The sequence below is a fragment of the Odocoileus virginianus genome, chromosome 11 (genome assembly GCF_023699985.2).
Source record: "Odocoileus virginianus isolate 20LAN1187 ecotype Illinois chromosome 11, Ovbor_1.2, whole genome shotgun sequence".
NCBI classification, from domain to species: domain Eukaryota; kingdom Metazoa; phylum Chordata; class Mammalia; order Artiodactyla; family Cervidae; genus Odocoileus; species Odocoileus virginianus.
Genome location: NC_069684.1, coordinates 23,352,471 through 23,373,464, shown reverse-complemented (window position 1 = coordinate 23,373,464; position 20,994 = coordinate 23,352,471). Strand labels below are relative to the sequence as shown.

At 46.9% G+C, this 20,994-nt stretch overlaps 1 protein-coding gene across 10 annotated transcripts in view; it reads right to left on the bottom strand.

The window, feature by feature from the left end:
* Positions 1-2,293: 2,293 nt before the first annotated feature.
* Positions 2,294-20,994, bottom strand: part of KIAA0040 (KIAA0040 ortholog) — a 39,396-nt gene continuing 20,695 nt past the window's right edge. For 2 of the 10 annotated variants that reach the window (XM_070474052.1, XM_070474053.1), the window contains exons 3-5: positions 8,657-8,747; positions 6,694-6,782; positions 5,626-5,762 (exon numbers count right to left, since the gene is read on the bottom strand). In XM_070474052.1, the coding sequence (XP_070330153.1) occupies positions 5,718-5,762; positions 6,694-6,782; positions 8,657-8,747 (225 nt within the window). In that variant the 3' untranslated portion in view covers positions 5,626-5,717. The other 8 variants (XR_011490293.1, XR_011490296.1, XM_020902294.2 and 5 more) reach the window with 6 other exon arrangements.

Below are 20,994 nucleotides of genomic sequence, written 5' to 3'. Positions count from 1 at the left end.
GAAATTTCCCTCTTTGAAAGCAGTGACCAACTGTACCAGAATGGTCTCTTTGCTTGTCTGTTCCCACAGCCAGGCTGTGAGCCCCTCCAAATGCCTTCATATTGTGGCCACCTGCTGTGCTTGGCACATCCTAGAGTCAAAAATGTAAATGGAACAGATAGCCTCCAGAGGGAGTTATTAATAGATACCTGCATACATGGCCATTCCTGAATGAAATGTCACAGGTATTTCAAAACATCCCTTTGAACCTCTGGCAGAGACTGCAAGTGGTGATAAAGGCATTCTTCTTTTCAGTCTTGTAATCCTGTGACTTTGAGTTTAGGAACTGTACTAAAGGCAGAGGGCAAGGGGCCAGTGAAGAGTGTTCTGGTGAGTTGAGAATGCTCACAGAGCTGTGCACATGTCCATTCATACCCCAAACGTCAGGGCTGAGCCTGGACAGGTGGAGCTGATGGTATTGAGCTCTGGCATTCACCCAGGGGTGTAGCAGCGCCCCCCCGCCCCACCCCCCCGCTCCCCCAGATGTGGTCTGGGCAACATTCCCTCCATGATGGTGGAAAGTTTTCAAAGTCCTGGAGGAAAGAAGAGAGAGCTGAGTGAAGGATCTCTGTCCTCAGTTGGTCGTAGAATATGTGTGATGGGGAATGAAACCCAAGAATAGACTGCAACTAGAGGAATATCTCCCCTGGTGGCTCAGATGGTAAAGATTCTGCCATCTGAGATTCAGGCACATTGATGCCTGCAATGTGGGAGACCTGGGTTTGATCCCTGGGTCGGGAAGATCCCCTGGAGAAGGGAATGGCTCCCCACTGCAGTATTCTTGCCTGTAAAATCCATGATTTTAAAATCGCAAAGAGTTGGACACAACTGAGCGACTGAACAATGACAACAAAGTCCCATGGACAGAGGAGCCTGGCAGGCTATAGTCCATGGGGCCACAGAGAGTTGGATATGACTGAGTGACTTACACATTCACTTTTCATAGGGATATCAGCCTGCCTTGGGGAAGATGAAGGCAGGCCTGCCCTGGCCCTTGAAGTGCAGTTAGCATGGTGTTTTGCTGGTGTTTCTGACTGCTCCCCCTACAAGCTTTTAGGCCCACGTTCTCCAGGATGTTGGCCACCAGCTGTGGGCAGCTGTTGAGCAACTGAAATGTGGCTGATGTAAGTCAGCTACTGGACCTTTAGCTTTATTTAATTTTAATTAATTTAAATAGCTGTATACCGCTAATGGTACTATATTGGGCAGGGAGTGGACATTTCCATTATTCCTAGTTCTGTTGGATAGTGCTGCCCTAGATGGTTTTTGTGCTAATGATGGCTTAGCATCATCAAGGGAGGAATCAGGAGCATTTAACTCATTACATTTTTTAAAATGTTAATCACATCTTATGTGTTAATTTTTTGTTGCACTGGGTCTTCGTAGCTGCACATCAGCTTTCTCTAGTTACGGAGAGTAAGGGCTGCTCTCTAGTTGCAGTGCACAGTCCTCTCATTGTAGTGGCTCCTCTTTTTGTGGAGCACGGGCTCTAGGCCTGTGGGCTTCAGTAGTTGTAGTACATGGGCTCAGTAGTAGGGGCATGCAGACTTCAATAGTTGTGGCGCATAGCCTTAGTTGCTCCTTGGCATGTGGAATCTTCCTGGACCGGGGATAAAACCTGTGTCCCCTGCATTAGCAAGTGGATTCTTATCCACTGTACCACCAGGGAAGTCCTCATTGCATTTCTTAACCAATGCAAGGCTATGGCCAACTCAAAAAAAAGATACACATTTATTCATTCATACACATGTCTCTTTATGTATAAAGTCTACCTACTATGATCTATTTATCTACCTATCTATAGATACCTACCTATCTATCTCCCTTGTTGCTACTGTAGAAACTTTTGATCTCTCCTCTTCCCAGCACCAGATTTAACTCAGGACTCTATTTTTACTTAGTTTTTGCTATTTTCCCCCTTTACCTTTAAGAGGACATTGATTGACCTCATCGATGGGAATGTTCTCTAAGTGTTGCCAAGGAGCATGAGTGTGTTTTTCTGCATCTGGCATCTCTGAGGGTGCCTAGTTTCCGAGGTGTCTGCCCTGCAGGCAGTGGGGTGTGAATTCACCCCTGGTCCTCGGACCTCTGACTCTGCTGGTAGGGGGAAGATAGTGCCTGGGGATGGCTGAGCCTTTGGCGTCCCAGAAGGAGTCACCCCATCCATCATTCTGGTTGAACTCTGGGAGAGGGTAGTCTCTAATGTCAAGAAAATAACTAACTGATTTCCATAAGTAAAGAGGTTACACATGGCTTTTTAGTTTCAAAGTATTTTATTTAAATAAAATCTTCTCTTGGTGCATTTAAATTTTCCAGGAAAAAAAAAAAACACTGACAAATGCTATACAACATGGACCATTTATATTCTTCTTGAAAAGGTGACTGTCCTTTCTCTATATCTTCCCCTCCTCCCGCCGCCCCCCAAGAAACCCAAAGCGAATCCCTTGAGCAGTTGGGAGAAAGACCTCTTCTGATTGTTCAGAAGTCCTGAGCATGGGGGCTCCTCCTCCAGGCCTGGGCTGGTTTAGGAGGCCTCTCTTTGCCATCCCTTTTGCCCTCTGTTAGCCTATCCCCACCCCCACAAGGTGGCTCCAGTCCTAAGGAAACCCTGGCTGCCAGTGGTAGTTCTGGGACAGAGGGTGGGAAGGAGCAGTGAAGATAGAGAGGGATGGAGCCAGGGTGGTGCCTCGAGACAGAGAGGGGAATGGGAGAAGAAAACAGGGGAGAGGAGGATGACAATGAAGTGGGAAGGAAAGGCAGTGGACTCCAATAATTGCTTTTTGCTTCTTTGACACACACACTTATTCAGCAAAGTCTGAGGGCCTCTCACTCACTGGGCACTGTTCTGGGTACTCCAGTGAAGGTTGTTGAGGAGGCTGGATGGGAAAGAAGAGATGCCCCTTTCAAGCATTTGGCTTTCCAAACCTGGGTTATGGAAGCAACCGAGAAGTGTGTTTCTGGGTGTTCACACCTGGAGGTGGAGCAGATACATTCAGATAGGAGATGGTGGGCACTGCACCTGGAGATAGAGGCCTTGTCGTGGGTGATGACGACGGACTGCTGTCTTAATTCAGACTAGCAGCTGGTTGCCATGACAACTATGGCACTTGTATGGTTCCGTGATCCCAGAGATCGGCTCTCCTAGATTGTATCTGACACCAGTTTCAGCCGTCAGCCTCTCCGTCCCCCCCAAGTCCTCCATTTGAGGGGCTGCTGAGAGTTGGAGACAATAAGCAACTCAGCCTGCTGGGCAGTGGGAGGTGTGGGGAGATGGCAAGTCATTCTGGGAGGTGTAGGGGAGGGCCAGATGTTCCAGGACAAGGGGACAGAGCGTCAGAGGGTGCTTCTTTCTCTGGTCAAACAGGTTTATGCCTGAGGGGCCTGAGTGCCTGGGGTATTTAGGCCCATTTAGGGCAAGAAGGGGGAACAGGGCGGGTTTTAAAATAAAAGCAGGCCTGCAATATGTTTAACAGGGTATTCCATTAGAAGGTCTTGGTGCAGCAGTTGCCAGCAGGCACCTTACCTCCACAGGACTAGACCTGGAGTTTGCCTGAAAGGCGGGTGACTACCAGCTGCCCCAAGTGAGCAGAGGATATTTTCCAGGAAACAATGTTAGAGAATTTAGCTTTTGCTTCTATAAATATCATAGCTTAGCTATATTATTAATGAAATTGCAATTTCACCATCATTTAGAACAGCTTCAGTCGGAAAATATTTCAAGAGAGCTACCCTGCAGAGGTGCAAATGAACTTTGAGAGCACAACCTGCTCCCACGTGGGGAATTATCCATCTTTGTGCTATGGTCACAGACAATCAACATACCACACAGTTCACCCTGTGAGTGGATTAATTCAGCCTCCCAAACTCAACCCAGAATGTGGGGAGATGCTCTGCTCAGCTAACCATGGACCCAGCTTACATGTCCTTATGGATCTCAGGGCAAATTGTCAACCCAAACCTTGGCCCTGCATGCATTCTCCTTATTCAGAATTCAATATCCAACTTCCACCTGTTGTAGCAATTAATGGGCTCACTTGGAAGAGAAGGTCACTTGGGGACTTGGTGAGGTATTTCAAGTTTACCCTTAATAGCATCACATATCTGACAGCATCCACAGACAGTTGTGAGTACCGACTGTGTGCAGGGCACTAGCCTGAGCTTCAAGATAAATATTAATAAATCTCTCAATAGCTTCGTCCTACTTTCATTTAAACTCTGTAACTTCTGCACCACGTCTGCAACATGCCATGCCTCCACGATACCCTTATGTAATTGTTTCCAGTGTGCCTTCTGCGAGACTGTACCAGTGATTGTCTTAATTCCTTCCCTGCTGAAAGCCTCTGGGTTCATAGGAGAACCCTAGCTCAGGGGTAGCATCCCATTTCCATCTGTGAAACATACATTGCACAGGTGCACAATGGCAGTCCACTGAAGTGGACGGCATAAACCTGGCCATGAAGATGGCCAGAAGCCATTTGTTCTTGCTTGGAGAAGGAAGGCTTGCTGGGGGTAGCATCTCAAAGAGAAGTCTTGGATGCCATTAAACACCCATCAGTGGTGATGGGTTGTAAGATGATAGCTTTTGATTTTTCAACTTTTCCTCCCAGGTGAGAGGCCAGAAGCACAGGAACTTGGCATGTCTGTATCAATATATGGGAATGGGGGTATACCAGATGGCTGAAATGTCCAGATATGAAGATTTCCAGTAAAAGGTTATGTAGGGACAGGAACAGAAGAGCATTCATCTCTAACCTGAGTGGTGTATGGCATTGACAGCACATAGGCTTCTCTTGTTATATAATTGTGCATGTGGGCCTGGATCTGCCAGGCCTTCCTATGAGATGTTTTTCCAAGAGCAGACAATGAACTGCCTCATTTAGGGACTTGTGCAAAGTAGACATTCAGTGACCAGTTGATGAACAGAATATACTTGCCTGGGTACCTGTGGTGTTGTGCATGTGTGCATTTGGGAGATCTGTCAAGAAGTATGAATAAATGTTCCTTGTGCTTTTGCATACGGAATGTGCCAGAGATGGGTGGAAGGCATGCCTGAGTCTGCAGTAAAGAGCATTGCTATTGGACACACAGATGCTGAGAAAGCACCCAAGACTTGTCCACGTGCTCCCTGGGAAGGCCTGCCCCGAGGGACACTCAGTCTGAGGGTTGCTCCTTAGTTGGGTAGTTCTTCTGTGAACATGAGCACATCACTGCAGGGATTTCTGCTCCCCACATTGGGTGTGGTTAGAAGGCAGTTGAGCTCCCAAGGAAGGACACCGCTGCCCTCTGCCTAGCTAGACAGGCAGGGATGGCCTCTTTTCCATCTGGAGAAGCTTGGGCTGGGCAGAGATCCAGAGGTCTTCTTCAGCTGCCTTCTTCTTTTTCTTCTTCTTCCCCTTGGTTTGCTCTGGCTGTTGGCCATGTTCAGCTGGCCGGTTCCAGCAGCAGTGACAGCAGATGAAGAGGAAGGTGATGATCACCAGGAGGGGCAGACCCAGGAGGATACCTAGGCAGATGCTGTTGAAGAGGCCCTCCTGGTGTTTGGTGGAGATGATGTCCCAGATGGCGCTGAAGAACATGCTGATTTTCTCCATGATGCCTGGCTAGACTGGGCCAGAGAAGCCCCTTAGCTCACCCACAAGGGCAGGATGTGAGAAGATGCAGGCTTGTCCACTTCGAACTTAGTTCTCTTCCAGCTCTGGGTTTGGATAGACCACAGATAGCACCTAAAGAGAGAACAGCAGATCATTTAAGAGAGATGAGGAGGGGACGGTCTATAATTTTTAATAACATCATTGATTTTAGGCTCAGGAAATGGAAGGAAATCAAAGAGTTCCAGAGTTCACTGAAATTGTATTGAGACTCAATAAACAAGATAAATGCATGCATTTAGTCAGTTATATATTAACTAATTCTCACTATGTACACACTATATGGGGCTTAGGATATGACAGTTAATAAGATGTCAGACCTGGCACATAGGTAGTCCTCCATGATGGTTAGATAAATCAGTGTGTGCATCCCACAGTGTTCTGGTTAGGGGGTTGGCTCTCCGGACCCTCTACAGGAGTAGTTCTCCACCTTTCTTCATTTCAGCCTACCTGATAAATGATGAACACACACTCCTCACAGGACAGCTCCATATCTGACCTTTCATGAACACAACTTGTCATTTTTAACACTAATGAAAGCTTAAGCACAAGATAGAATGTCCAAGTCTTGCTAGCTGTCATGGGGGCCCTGGACCTCCCCAGGCTAAGAGGTCATCAGTCCTCATCCTGTTTCACTCCTGCTTTTCTTTCATGCTTTCTTCCTGGCCCCGTGACTCCTCCCTCCTTACATTCCACTTTCAGACCTGGCAAGGACTTATCGTGCTGTGGGTGAGAAACCAGGTCTTTCTGTTTCTACCTTTCTCTCCCTCATTACCCTTGTCTCTTCTCCCTGTCCCCCAACCAAGTATTCCCGTCTCCTCCCTGGCCTGTTCCCTCTCTTTGCGGTGAAAAGAGTTTTGCAGGCTGATCAGTGATGGTGCCTGGAAACTGGGAGGGGGTCCCTGGCTGCCTCTCTCCTCTTATCCTGAGCCCAAGTTTGCAGCTGAACAGTTCTGCTTGCTTGTCCAGAGTGATCCCTCTTCCTATAGTACCTTCTCCAACTCACCACATGTATCTCAGGCCTCAGCTCCCAAGTGTAAGATCTTAGAGGAGCCTTCAGTTCTGGAATCCACAGGTTCTTGGGTCTAAACAAGACTCAGAGGACAGGCATGAGTCAAAGGAATTTAAGAGACCTCTTGGCATTAAACATTGTTCAGGAGCCAAAGATTGAAAAGTCATTGATTTTCAGGCTGGAGAGCTTAGAAATCATCCTGACCAGCTGTCTCATTTAAAGATGCAGAATCTGAGGCCTAGAGTGGTGAGGTGACCTGTCTGTGAGGTGACACAGAATCACATGTGTGTTTCTTATCACACACAAAGCTGTGATGAACACCCAGACCTCTGAACAATGGGTCCAGCACTCTCCCAAGGCTGCCGGGCAAGCAGAAAAACTAAGGATAGTAACGTTACTTTATATTTTACTAAGCCGCCTTCATGTGAATTATATCTTTTAAGTGAGGAACAGGATGGTGCATCGTGAGTGGAGGGATGCACTGGGGGGGCCTAGGTCCAGAGTCATTCTGAAATTCAGGCTTCATTGGGTTGTCCTGCACTGGAGCATAAGTGTGTGTGTTACACATCTGGGTGGTATGTTACACACGCTGTCCCAGCAGTTGTGCTTGGAGGTCTAATTCCTTGGATAACATGTACTCTTGGTGTCCCAGATACCCAGTGCCCACGTGTCCATCCAAGCCCCACCCAGGATCTCCATCCTGGTCTGCAGGCATGTGGCCCCACCCCTTCATAACATCATTTATACAGTTTATGTAGTCATATAAATTGGCACCTGCCTCTGTGCCATTGGGCCCAAGGAGCCTGACATCATGCTATAAGGTGGCACTCTTGGGACTCCCCTGGTGGTCCAGTGGTTAAGAATCCATCTTGCAATGCAGGGGACATGACTTTAATCCCTGGTCTGGGAACCTTAAGATACCATATGCTGCAGGGCAACAAAATCCATGCACTCCAGAGTCCACACACTCTGGAGTCCACGCACCACAACGAAAGATCCCATATGGTGCAATAAGACCTGATACAGCCGAGTAAATAAATACATATTAAATAATTATTTTTTAAAAGATGGCACTTATTACATGCTGGGCACTGTTCTAAGTACCTTGCACCTGTCGACTCATTTGGACTTTATCACAAGCTTATGCAATAGGTACAGTTATTCTTCCCATCCTACAGCCAAAGAGATGCAGGCACAGGTCACACAGTGTGTGAGTAGCAGAGCTGGCCCTGAGGATTCTGGGAAGCTTGGCTCCAGATCCCCAAGGGCTGAGCCATTCATAGTGTTGCTCTGGGCCTCCGATTTCTTCATGTGGAATTAACCCATTTTTGGCAAGTAGCCCAGGGTTTATAGAATCCTCTGCCATCCCCCAGATCGACTGAAACATTTATCCCAGTCTGCTGTAGAAAGAGACTACAAAGAGATTTATTTCCCATTGTCAGATACCTCACAGATGCATGAAGATACACACGATAAAAATCCAGTCCTGCCCAAGGGGAGGTTTATAGAAAGCATACTGGCATCTGAACTTAAACTCAACGTGAGACAAAGATGAGCACCCTGAGAAGTTATGTGTCCTCGCTGCAGGCTTTGCCTGAGCCCCTCCAGCATCTGAAACATCACATGCCGTGGATTTGCCCACACGCCAACAACTGCCCAGGTTCTTTAGAGAGGAAAACCACGCTCGGCCTCCCCAGGCCCCTCAGCGGGGCCAGCCCCCCACCTATTCCTCCTCACACCCCTCTGGATTCTCCTCCTTTTGCCATAATCTTTGCTTTGACCTCAGCCGTGTATGGCCCTGTTTTTTTGGCCCAGAGGGATTTTTCTCTTCTGTCGTAGGAAGACTTTGGGTGCCTTTCTCTAAGCTGATCCTTCCTGCACATACGGTTTTGAGAACCAAAGGCTCCTTGCACTGTGTTTCTGTGATTCAAATTAGACGGTAGCAGACCACACTTACTGACAAGCTCTCCTGTGCTGATCTCTGTGGGGAGCCTCTGTGAATCAGGGCGCACTCTGGGTTCGGTTGGAGAGAGAAGGTCTTGGAGCTCCTGGAGGATAGTAGGACAGTATTCGTGAAAGTTGAGCTACTTGCCCTTGAGAGACAAGTAGGCTCTTGACAGACGTGAGAAAAAGATGTCAAGATCCCAGGCAGAGAAACTTCTGGAACATCAGTAGGAGACTAGGGGACCTTCTGATGAGCTTGGAACTCAGGGTGGGAGAGTGAAGGACTGTAGGCTGTGGCCAGGTTAGAGAGGACCTTCACAGGGTGTGTTTCTTTGCGGGGAGGGGCTCTATAATGGGCTTCCCAGGTGACGCCAGTGGTAAAGAACCCTCCTGCCAATTTTAGGAGATGCAAGAGATACCAGTTCGATCTCTGGGTTGGGAAGAACCCCTGGAGAAGGAAATGGCAACCCACTCCAGTATTCTTGCCTGGAGAATCCCACGGTCAGAGCCCTGGCGGGCTTCAGCCAGAATCCCAGCCCTGGTGGGCTACGGCTCTTGCAGTCACAAAGAGTCAGACGTCACTGAGCACACAATAGGAAGATGTTGTGATCACAGCTGCCCTTCAGGGAAATATAGGAGGGTCTGGAAAGCTCGGGAAGATGTTTTAAGAGCGCACTTCAGCCATTTAGCAAACATTTATTGAGCACCTGATAGGTACCACAAACTGTTTGGTATTGAGGATTCAGGAGTGAATGACAAAGAGATAGTTTTTGATATCATGGAGCCTCATACATTTCACGGGACTCACTGTCATCAAGGGATCATGTCAATAGACAAGAAGCAGCAGCAGATTCCAGTTTAGGTTGCTTAGTTGGATGAAATAAAAGCATGCCTTTGAATTATGTCTTTATTTCAACATTCCAGGCCCTCCCACCCCTCCCAACTGTGGCTCAAACTCATCCATCCCATGGAACCTGAAATAGCCATGTGAATAAACAGATTTCTTTTCAAGCAAAAGCAAAGTCAATAATTAGCTTCTGGATTCCTAAAGGTACTTATTTGAGTCTACTCTCCATATGGCCAAAGAGAATATTCATTAACACTTGGGAACCCTGTCTGAGGAACATTCGATTAAAAGGTATTCTTTATATTTTTTAACCTAAGAATTCTCTTCTAGGCAACCCCCGCCCCCCAGGTTACTTGCTGAACTCTGCTAATCTATAGCATTTCATTAGTATTTATGAGCTTTGCATTATTAGCATTTCCAGGAAACAATCAAATATCTCCTTGGTGGTATGAATTAAAAAGTCAGAGCTTCTGTGGAATGTTTTTGCAAAAGGAGCCACACTTCGGCCTAGAAATGCCCTCTGGGAGACCCCATCCTTTTGTCAGCTCTCAAGTGTTGCTGACACTGAAAAATAATTCATCTCTTCTTGTAAAACCGACAATAAGTGCTAACCAAACTTGATTGTGGTTGTGGGGGTGGGTGTGAGGAGAGAGAAGAGGGGAGAAGTTCCTTTCAGTTTTCCTGAAACCAAGTAGTATTCATCTCTATATCCTCCTTAGTATTTAGCTGGGAGAGAGTCATTCATTCATTCTTCCCACAAGCTTCTGTCTGCCTTCATGTGAGGTATTGATGGAGAACAGAGATCCTGGAGCCAGAAGACCTGGGGGTTTGAGTCCTGGGTTAACTCTTGTGACCTTGGCCAGTTACCAAACACTAGCTACAAAATGCAGTTAATAAGCTTCCCTTGTAATGAGGTTGTGAAGATTAAGAGCTCAATGTGTTTAATGCATTTTGTAAACTGTACAACACTATGAAACATAATCTACAAAGTAGTGAGTGAACTCCAGATAACAATGGACTAATTCTAGCCTTGAGATTTTTCTTCCCCGTCTCTCACCTCTAGCCCAATCTTCATGGCCAAAGAACCATGGACCCCTACTCCATTCAAATGAAAACGGCGTCACAGCGACCTCCCTGCTTAGGGCTGATCAGCAGTTCCGTGGCTGTAATTCTAGACTCTGGCTTTCAGCAACAGGAATGGAGAATGGTCATTGGGGAACATCTGGTAGTGTCTGGAGGACTGTTGAGCTCATAAAATGAGGCCCGGGGAGAGCACCTAGTCCCCTGCAGGCCCCAGCCCCTCCTCAGACTTTGGAACCCCTGGAAATGTACAGGGATGGCTCCTGCCACAGGGATGACTGGTCCATCCCTGCCATCCAAGAGCTGCTCCAGAGTCATGTCCAAGGCTGGCCCACAGACTTCTGTTTCTTCTGGAACTCTCCAAGAAAGGGGCAGGGCATTCTCCTTTGCACCAGCCTCTTGTTATTTCTGTTAGGTGAAATAATACTTGTAAAGCTGGAGAATAGGGTCTGTTGGGTAGCAAATGCTTTCTAGAAATGTTAATGATAAGGATCATAACAGCATCCAACTAAAATCCCTGAGACCTTCTCCAGAGTGCTTTCCATTGGCCTTCTTATAACAGGTAGGGTAAAGCAGGAGGGTCAGGTCTGTCTCAGAACCTTAAAAGATTCCGCTGCTGCAGCTGCAGACTCCTGAGTATGTGTGTGAGCCATCTCATCATTGTAACTTGGGGGCACAGGGGCAGAGACCTTGCCTTGGGCCTTTCCTCGCATGTTCCATTGAACCCATACTTTGTGTTGCAGTGATCATTGTGTTTGCGTTATGTCCTAACCCATGGATCTCAGGAGACAGCAGGATCTCAGGAGGGCAGCCCTAGTCTCCTCTCCAGTCTCTGACTCTGGCCATGATGGCTGGCTGAGAATCATCAAGGGAGTTAAAGATGCAACTGCCCGAATTACACTCCTGGAGACTCTGATTCAGTAAGTAGGTCTAGGAAACGCCCAGAAATTTGTTTATAACAAACAACCCAAGTGTTTCTGGACAGTTATCAGGTTCAAAAACTGCTGAATGAGCAGGCTGAGCTGATGACCCTTTTCTATACTCTCAGGAGCTATATGCTGAATGAGAGAATGGATGGATCATGGGCAAGGAGAGGTGGGGAAGAGGTTCATCCTCATATGCAGCAGACCTGAGGCCTGCTGTGGGCAGCCTCTTTGGGTGTCACTTCTTGCTCTTGTGTAGTCAGGGCATCTGGGCCAGAGCTGCTTTCCTAGAGGTCGTTATTGTTGTTCATTCACCAAGTCACGTCCGACTCTTTGCAACCCCATGGACTGCAGCAAGCCAGGCTTCCGTGTCCTTCACTCTCTCCCTGAGTTTGCTCATGTCCATTGAGTCAGTGATGCCATCCAACCATCTTATCCTCTGTCGCTGCCTTCTCCTCTTGCCCTCAATCTTTCCCAGCATCAGGGTCTTTTCCAGTGAATCAGCCCTTCCCATCAGGTGGCCAAAGTATTGGAGTTTCAGCTTCAGCATCAGTCCTTCCAATGAACATTCAGGGTTGATATCCTTGAGGATGGACTGGTTGGATCTCCTTGCTGTCCAAGGGACTCTCAAGAGTCTTCAACACCACAGTTCAAAAATATCAATTCTTCGGCACTCAGTTTTCTTTATAGTCCAACTCTCACATCCATACATGACCACTGGAAAAACCATAGCTTTGACTAGACAGACCTTTGTTGGTAAAGTGATGTCTGCTTTTGAATATGCTGTCTAGGTTGGTCATAGCTTTTCTTCCAAGGAGCAAGCATCTTTTAATTTTCTGGCTGTAGTCACTGTCCTTAGTGATTTTTGAGGTCATAGTTCAATGTAATAGACATTCACGGAACACCCACTGTGTCTGACCCTGTGCACTCAGACCCTGAGCTCCTTCCTGTCTTGTAAGGAGGAGAAACAGAAATAGCAGAAGCATACTGTGATGAGCCCTGTGGTCAAGCTCTGTGTCAAGGCATGAGAGAAGTGCTGGGGAAGGAGTAAGCCTGCTGGCCTGGATGGGATTGAGGGAAAGAGATGCAAAGGAAATGACAGTCAGGACGGCATCTACCCCTCCCTTCTGTGACTACTTAGGCAGCGCCTGCTACATGCCAGGAACTGGGTTGAGTCCTGGGTATCCAGGAAATAGGCAGGATCAGTCCTTGTCCCTCTCATGCTCAAAGTCCAATGCGGGAAGCAAAGAAGCCCGAAGACTGGTGTGCAAGTGTAACATAGAAAGTGCTGCAAAGGAGAAGTCTGGGATGCTGAGAAAATGAGTGATGCCCATCAGGGAGGCTGGGGCAGGCGCTGAGCAAGGATGGCTTTGCTAAGGTCTAAGTGACAAGAAAACCACAACAATCATGTGGTCAAGGTGTCTGAGAAGTCTCAAAACTTACACTAAACTTATCTAAAGCACTTTCAAGTAATATGTGTGGTGTGTGTATCTTCAACTCTCCAATACCTTTTCAGATGAAGTGCCTCTAAATTTCAAGCAATGAGTTCAATTGTTAACACTCGATAGTGTTCCCCCTTCCCCAGAGTCTGGAAACACAGGAAATAATGTGTTCACTGTGCTTTGTTTTTGCAGATGAACAATTGGACCCGTTGCTTTTCCTGAAAATGACCTGAAAGGACAGTGTGGCTGGATGTAGCAGCAGTGTGTGCGGAGGGTGATGGGGGGTGGATGGGAAGCCCTTGAGCCAGGTGGCCCTGCACCTGTTGGGCTGGCTAAGCCGCGTCAGTGGCTGGTGTGTGCGAAAGGGCCATGGAGTTTCAAGCAAGGAGGGAATAGGCTAGACCCATGTTTTAGAAAGAACACTGTCAATGGGGTGAGAGAACAGATTGCCGAGAATGGGAGCAGGAGGAGAGGATTATAACTGATCAGGGGAAATGACACCCGGACGAGGCTGAGGGTGGTGATGGCGGGCGGGACACGTGGCCTGACTTGGGCGTTCTTCAGCTGACGCAGTAGCGGAACTGTCAGGCCGAGGAACATGAGGACTGTCTCTGGGCTGTGCTCTGCTCCTCATCTTCTAACCCTAGTCTCCTCTCTGGTATCCAACTCTGCTATATATGTATATTTTTTTCTAAAATAGGAATCCCATCCAACAGGCTCTAAGACTCTCACCATCTCTCCTGGGGGTGTAAAGCATCTTATTCAGCCCCAGGGCTCTGCACCCTGCCTGCCCAAACCTTGCCCAGCTCTCACATCCACCCTGCAGTCCTTGTAGAATCCCTTTGGTTATGACAACATCACACACTTCAAAAACCAAGGCTCTCTGGTAGCGAGGGCACGGCTAGAATCTCAGTCAGCAGTTATTAGCTCTGCCGCTCTGGGTATATATTTTCTTCACGGTTCTCACCTTGCTAACCTGGCATGCTCAGATGCCCTCTAATAGATGTAAGTACTGTTTTGTACAAAATGTGTCAGATCCCAGAAAATAATCTGCTAGTGGAATGTGACTTTATGACTTAAACCTGGCTCAAGGCATGATGAAATAGAGATCTGTATTTCCCCCTATTTAATTAATTGCTTTAAGTAACTAGTCCAGGTTGGAGCCTCTTCCTCCACCCTGCAGAGTATGCATATATGGTGTGGAAATGGATATTGAGTATTAGAGGAAAATTGATAGTATTTTCATTCAGAATCAATGTTATGGTCGCAATTTTGAACAAAAGCACAAATAGGTCATCAATACAGAAATGATTAAGGCACTATGGTTATTAAAAATAATGAAGTGATGCTTTGTCAGATAGACATCCTGAGTTGGAAGAATCCAGAGATGGGTCATGTGGTTGAGTTCCTTCACTTTAGTGATGAGGAATCTGGGCTAGAAGAGGCTGTGTCTTGCTGGAGGTCAGACAGTTGACAATTGGTAAGGTCAGGACCAGAACCAATGTCTTCTGACTCCCAGGATGACCCCCCCCACACCAGTCAGGTATCCCGTATAGAGGTCCTTACAGGTAAGACTGAGACAGCAGTTGACAAGACGGACATCATGTCCTCATCCTGGGCTCAGGACAGCCTATGCCTCTCAGCCCCCTGACACCTCTGGGGATGTGTGACTGAGTTCTGGACAGGAGAGTGTGGACCTGGGTCCTGAAATCTCTCTTGAGGTGCTTCACAGTATCTCTCCGCTTGCTCACTGGCTGGCCAACGCACAGGGCCCAGGGAAGGACTCCAGGGCCCCTGGGACAGCAGAGGCAGGAGATGTTCCTGAATGCTCCTAGCAGGGCACCTTGCTGACTACAGCGAACAGTGGAAGAGAAAGAAACCTGTGTGCGGGGAAGCCACCGAGATTTAAGAATTATTTGCTATAGCAATGAACCCATCCTGACTCATACGGGTGACAGAAAGCTAACATTGGTAATGATTATAACAAATATGTGATCCATTTAACAGTTCTCTTGTAGTGCAGCTTCCACCCAAGAGGGGTTTAGCTAAGTGCTCCAGAGTGCAGGTTATGGGACCAAGTAGCCTCAGTTGGAATCCTGACTGCTACTCACTGTCTATCCCATTGGGCAGGTTCCTCAGCTTCTCTCTGGGGCTCACTTTCTTCATAGTAAAATGAAGCTGATAATAATAGGCTGTTGTGAAAACAAGTGAGTCAGTAAATGTAAAACCTCTTGGTACCACGCCTGGCAACAGACATGAGTGCCCTTATTATCTGACCCCGAATGAATAGGCCAGCCAAAGAAACACCCCTGACTCCTCAGCTGATGCTCATTTTGTTTGTCTTTTTAGAGTGTGGAGTGGTTCTGGAGCCATGACTTTGATTCTTTGTTGCTATTGTTGTTGTTTAGTCACTAAGTTGTGTTTGACTCCTTTGCAACGCCAGTGACTGTAGCCCACCAGGATTCTCTGTCCCTGGGATTCTCCAGGCAAGAATACAGGAGTGGGTTGCCATTTCCTTCTCTAGGGGATCTTCCTGACCCAGAGATGAAATCCACATCTCCTGCATTGGCTGGTAGATTCTCTACCACCAAGCCACCAGGGAAGTCCTGTTATGTCCTCTGACTGTGTTATTATTTGAAAGCTCCCCTTTCATGGGGGAGTGTGTGAGCCCCATACCCAATCTCTACTTGCCTGGGTGCCACCCTTCTTGAGCTCTCCTTTAAAAGGCATTTTCTCCTTCTTCCTCTAGATTTCCTGTAGTAAGGGGGCTCTTAACTCCATTCCATTCATCATTCTTTTTCAAAGCAATCAATGCAGAATTAAAATACAGAATATGAGGATGGGGATACCATCTCTGGGGACCTCATATCCCTGGGCAGAGTGTGACATGAGCCTCTGTCCTCCCCCCAAACCAGACTGTCTTTCTGTTGCCCCCACCTTCTTCCTTCTGCATTCCTGGTACGTGTCAATGCTGCCCTAGGCACTGCACGCGGATGTAGTTAGGAGTGATGCAGATATGGTAAAGCGACTTGTTTTCCACAGGGAGAAGGTGGACAGTAAACAGGTACACAAACACGGATGCTATAAAGGACACAGTCAGCATGGCCTCTGAGGAGGTGACTTTGAGCTGAGGTCTGAGGGATGACGGGGGTCTACCTGTGCACAGGTGGGAAGAGCAGGGTGAAGGCCCGGACATGGGGAAGAGCTTGGCACAGTCTAGGAGGGAGTTGGCACAGTCTAGCCTGGGAGCACCAAAAGTGACCAGGGAGTTCTGGCGGCATGAGCATAGAAGGCAGAGGGTGGAGGAGCAGAGGAAGGATCCGGAGGAGCAGAGGCGCCCTCCTCTTCACCCGCCTTGTCATTGCATTTGTCTGAGCCCTCAGACCAGTCTCTAGTTTTTCCTTTCTTCAGTTCATCTCCTAAAATCAGAATGGGGTCATGCCCCCCTGCTCAGTCCGCCTTTGGCTCTTCGTCACTTGTACCATCATCCTGACTCCTTAGCAAGGGGAATGAAGCGCTTGTGAGCTGGTGGTTCCTGCTCCCATCCCAGCCTCGTCTCCCCCACCACCCCCATTGCCACATGCCCTCAGGTTCTCCCAAGCATCCTGCTGTCTCGCGCTGCCACATGCTCTGATCCACCTGCCTGGCATGGCTTCTCACCTCTCCCCTCGGTACATTCACAGGGGAACTCCTTGTCCTTCCAGACTCCACTACCTACTACTCCAATAATCTACCATCACAGCCCTTGTCTGACTATATTGTAATTACTTGTCTTCTTTGAAAAATTAAAAGACAGAACAGCACAAAAAATTATACACACACACATACATATATAGTATATGCCTATGTTGAAGACCTAACCACTATTTCAAAATATGACCTTAACTGGACACAGCATTTTTGGAGATATATCAATAAATTAGTTAAGATGAATCATACTGGCATAAATCGGGTCTATAATCCAATATGACTGGTTTCCTTATGAAAAGGGGAAATTTGGACACAGAGGTCAACTTGCACAGAGGGAAGACAGCATGAAGGAACACTGAGAGAAGATGGCCATTGACAAGCCAAGGAGAGGGGCCTGGAACAGATCCTCTCTTCATGGCTTTCAGAAGGACCCAGCCCTCCCAATACCTTGATCTCAGATTTCTAGCCCCCAGAACTGTGAGGCAACTCACTTGGGTTGTTTAAAGTGCCCAGCCTGTGGTGCTTCATCACAGTAGGCCCAGGAGACTCATGTACGCCCCCTGACTTAACAGCATTCCCACCCCTCAGCACTCCCATGGCCTCTCTCTCTAAAATATATCCCATATGTGTCCACGTCTCACCACATCGTGGCTAGGTCACCATCACCCCTCACCGGGATTACTGCTCAGCTTCCTAACTATTCTCTCTGGTTCTACTCTTCCCTGTTTATGGCCTCTTCTCCCCACATGAGCCAGATCACGTTGCCCCCACCCACCACGGCTTCCCAATGCCTGTGGAGTCAAATCAAAACTCCTTGCCGTACCCCAGACATGCCTCCATCAGCTGGCCTTGCCTCCGTCTCTAATCTTGTCCTGTACTCCCCTCCTCACTCACCATGCCCTGGACACACCTACTTCAGAGTTGTCCACCCTGCCGGAACTTGTTAATCCCTTCAGTACATCTTCTCTGAGATCTTAGCGTGCTCGACCACTTCATAACATGCAGAAGCTCCACACAAAGGCATTTCTACTTACTGTAACCTCAGATGTTAGCTCAACAGGAAGCCTTGCTTAACCAAGTCATCTGAGAAGCCAAGCCCCCGGTGAATCTCTACCACACCATCCTGTCTTACAGCCCTAGTAGTTCTTCCTACTCTGAAATTTCTCGTTCACAGGCATTGCTCTTGTCACTGTGGCGTATGCATTTATAGACTGCCTGCCTGCTCTGCTAAATAAGTCAGTGAGAACTGGGTCCTTGCCTGTTTTATTCTGTTTAGATGCCCAGAGTTGAACATGTCTTTGAATGAATGAATGAATAAATGAAATGCTGATTAACTCAAGAGATCTTTAAAAAAAATGTAAATTAGTCAATCCAGGTTTTGGGGGAGAGAGCCAGGGTAATGAAAGGCATAGAAAAGAGGCCATCAGTCACATCTGTGGTCAGACTCTGATGACAGTTACCCACCATTTAGCCCACTGTCCAGACAGATCCCTAGCCAAGAAACTCTTTCAAGGAGGAAATAATGATCAAGAAACTCCCATATCACTGAAAGCAGTAGGGAGTGGGGAGTATGCTTTATCAGGTCCCAAATAATCATCTACCTTCCTTTTGCTCGGTTACAAATTGCTCATCGTGGCTGTGACTTTCTGATAACAAGGGATCCTTCCCTAATTACTATATGCTCTATTTCAGGTTCAGCAGAAAAGAAAATTAAAAAGCTCCATTTCACTCCAGGTTCAAATGAGTCGATCTTTCAATCAATCAAGTATTAATTAAGCCATGCTAGGAAATACAGCAGAGGAAAAAGACACCTTTTCTCTACTCAAAGATGATGCGAGGAAAATAGTTAGATAGTAATTTAAGGACAATGAAAAGAGTTTAAAAGCGTTTTCATCTGGGCTTTCTTTGACTTTCTGTTATGGATGGCCTAAAATCTCTAGCCACTTTATTCTCCTTTACTCTTTCTCCCTCTCTCTTCCTTTCCTTTCTCTGTTCCCTTCCTTAATTACATTGTCTCCCAAGGATGCATGTCATAGACTCTGACAATAATTAGTCATTTTCAGTCACTCTTAGGAACAAACACTAAAAATCGTGTCTCTCTGATACTCTGAAAATTCCAATAGTGCTAAATATGATTGTATATAATATCCCCAGCCTGTTAGCAAGTTATAAACTTCCTCATATTTATGTCCCTAGATCATCAAAGAAACTTGAGTTTTCTTCTCCTCAACCAAAAAACAATGCAGTCAGGACTTTTGCCTCCTTCACTAACACCGGCTTGGAGTCTGGGCAACATCCACTTAAGCACTTTGAGTTTAGTTTTCTCTTCTGTAAACACAGACATTAGCTATTAGCACATTTCTCAGAAGGTGAGGTGTTTTTTCCACTGTACTATATTTTTTTATTCCTTATACCCCACAGAGTGCCTGGCAGAAAGTGGGCTGGCAGTATTTGTTGAATGGATGAATGAATGAATGAGTGAGTGAATGAATGATATGTATAAAGACAATGTGTGTAGAGCATGTTGCCCAAGTACACTTCACATAGTGGATGTCTTAAACTTGCCTTGAAAACCATATAGCCATCTATTTATTATACTACTCATTGTGTGAAAGGTAAAAACAGCCATTCATTACAGAATTCATAGGTTTTGCAGGGTTTGATCACTTTTACTGTGAACTGGTTTAAGAAGTGAGTTAGCCAATCCTAGGAATCATGGCAGACTCATTTGCCTTTCCCCTGCTCTCTCATTAATTTTATTTCCATTCATTCTCAGCTGCCACCCCTTTCTCAGCCCTCCTGACATCCAGGATCTAGTTTCTTCGGGCTACCTTGTCTTGTCCATCATGATCAACTTTCTCCTCTTCATTTCAGCTAGAATGCTCACTTGTTTTCCTTTGACTATCCTCTTTTAACACAGAGACCTCAGAGGCCAAAGCCTCAAAAACAGAGGGTTGGCATAATGTCTTATCACCTTTCACAGGAACAGGGAATGATCTGTTGAATCCAAAACCACCATTGGTTGTGTTCTTACTAAATGTCCAACTCTGTGTGTAATCAAGGCTCAACAGACATGACCTCATTCAAGAATGCAGGAGGTGAGTCTTTTAAATCCCCATTATACAGATAAGGAAACTGAGGCTATCAGAGACTAATTTGCCCAAGGCCATGGAGCTACTTTTCACTGTATTCATGGGGTTCTTGAGGCAATAATACTGAAGTGGTTTGTCACACCCTTCTCCAATGGAGCACGTTTTGTCAGGCCCTGACTAGCAGGGACATACCCTCCAACCGCTCCATGTTAGCCAGACGACATGTAGTTATGTATGGATGTGAGAGCTGGACCATAAAAAGGCTGATCACTGAAGAACTGATGCTTTTGAACTGTGTTGCTGGAGAAGACTCTTGAGAGTCCTTTGGACTTCAAGGAGATCAAACCAGTCAACCCTAAAGGTAATCAACCCTGAATATTCATTGGAAGGACTGATGCTGAAGCTGATGTTCCAGTACTTTGGCCACCTGATGAGAAGAGCTGACTCACTGGAAAAGATCCTGATGCTGGGAAAAACTGAGGGTGAGAGGGAAAGGGGGCAACAGAGGATGAGATCATTGGATGGCATCACGGACTCAATGGACGTGATTTTGAGCAAACTCCAGGAGATGGTGAAGGACAGGGAAGTCTGGTGTGCAGTTTGATCACTTTTCCTGTGAATGGATAAAACTTGTAGTTCATGGGGTCACAAAGAGCTGGACATGACTGAGCAACTGAACAATAATGGAGCTACTAAAGTGCAGAAGACCCTGCTGTAAATGTTATGCTCTAGAACTGCCATTCTCCAGATGCTGAGGACTTCAGTCTCTGGACCCTCTCTTCTAGGATGAAGGGGTATTCACCAATCATTCACCTGTCAAGCATTTGAAAGCCTGGCATGTGTGCCACACTCTGTGGACACACCCTTGATGAACTAAGACACCTCCTGTGACCCTAAGAGGCTCACATTTTAGTAGGACCAGAAATATAAGAGAAGTGCAATGCGTCACACATGACCTTCAGTGCTGGGGACCTAAAGGCATAAAATTCCTTAGAGTGCTCACTGACAGTCCAGGAGCTGTATCCAACCCTTAGGCACTTCTATTTTACTTTATTTTTTCCTCCTCTGATTTCATATACAATTCTCATTCTTTAGTGAGTCCTAAAATTGGGCTACACTAACCTCCCATATCTGTTGGAGCATTAGAAGGACCGATGTTCCCCTAACCTGTACCCCAGTCCCACTCTGCTGGCTTCACCCCGGTCCTGACACCTACCTGGTCCCTGGAGGCATATTAAACTTTGTAACCCCAATACCACACACTCCCTCTGGAATAG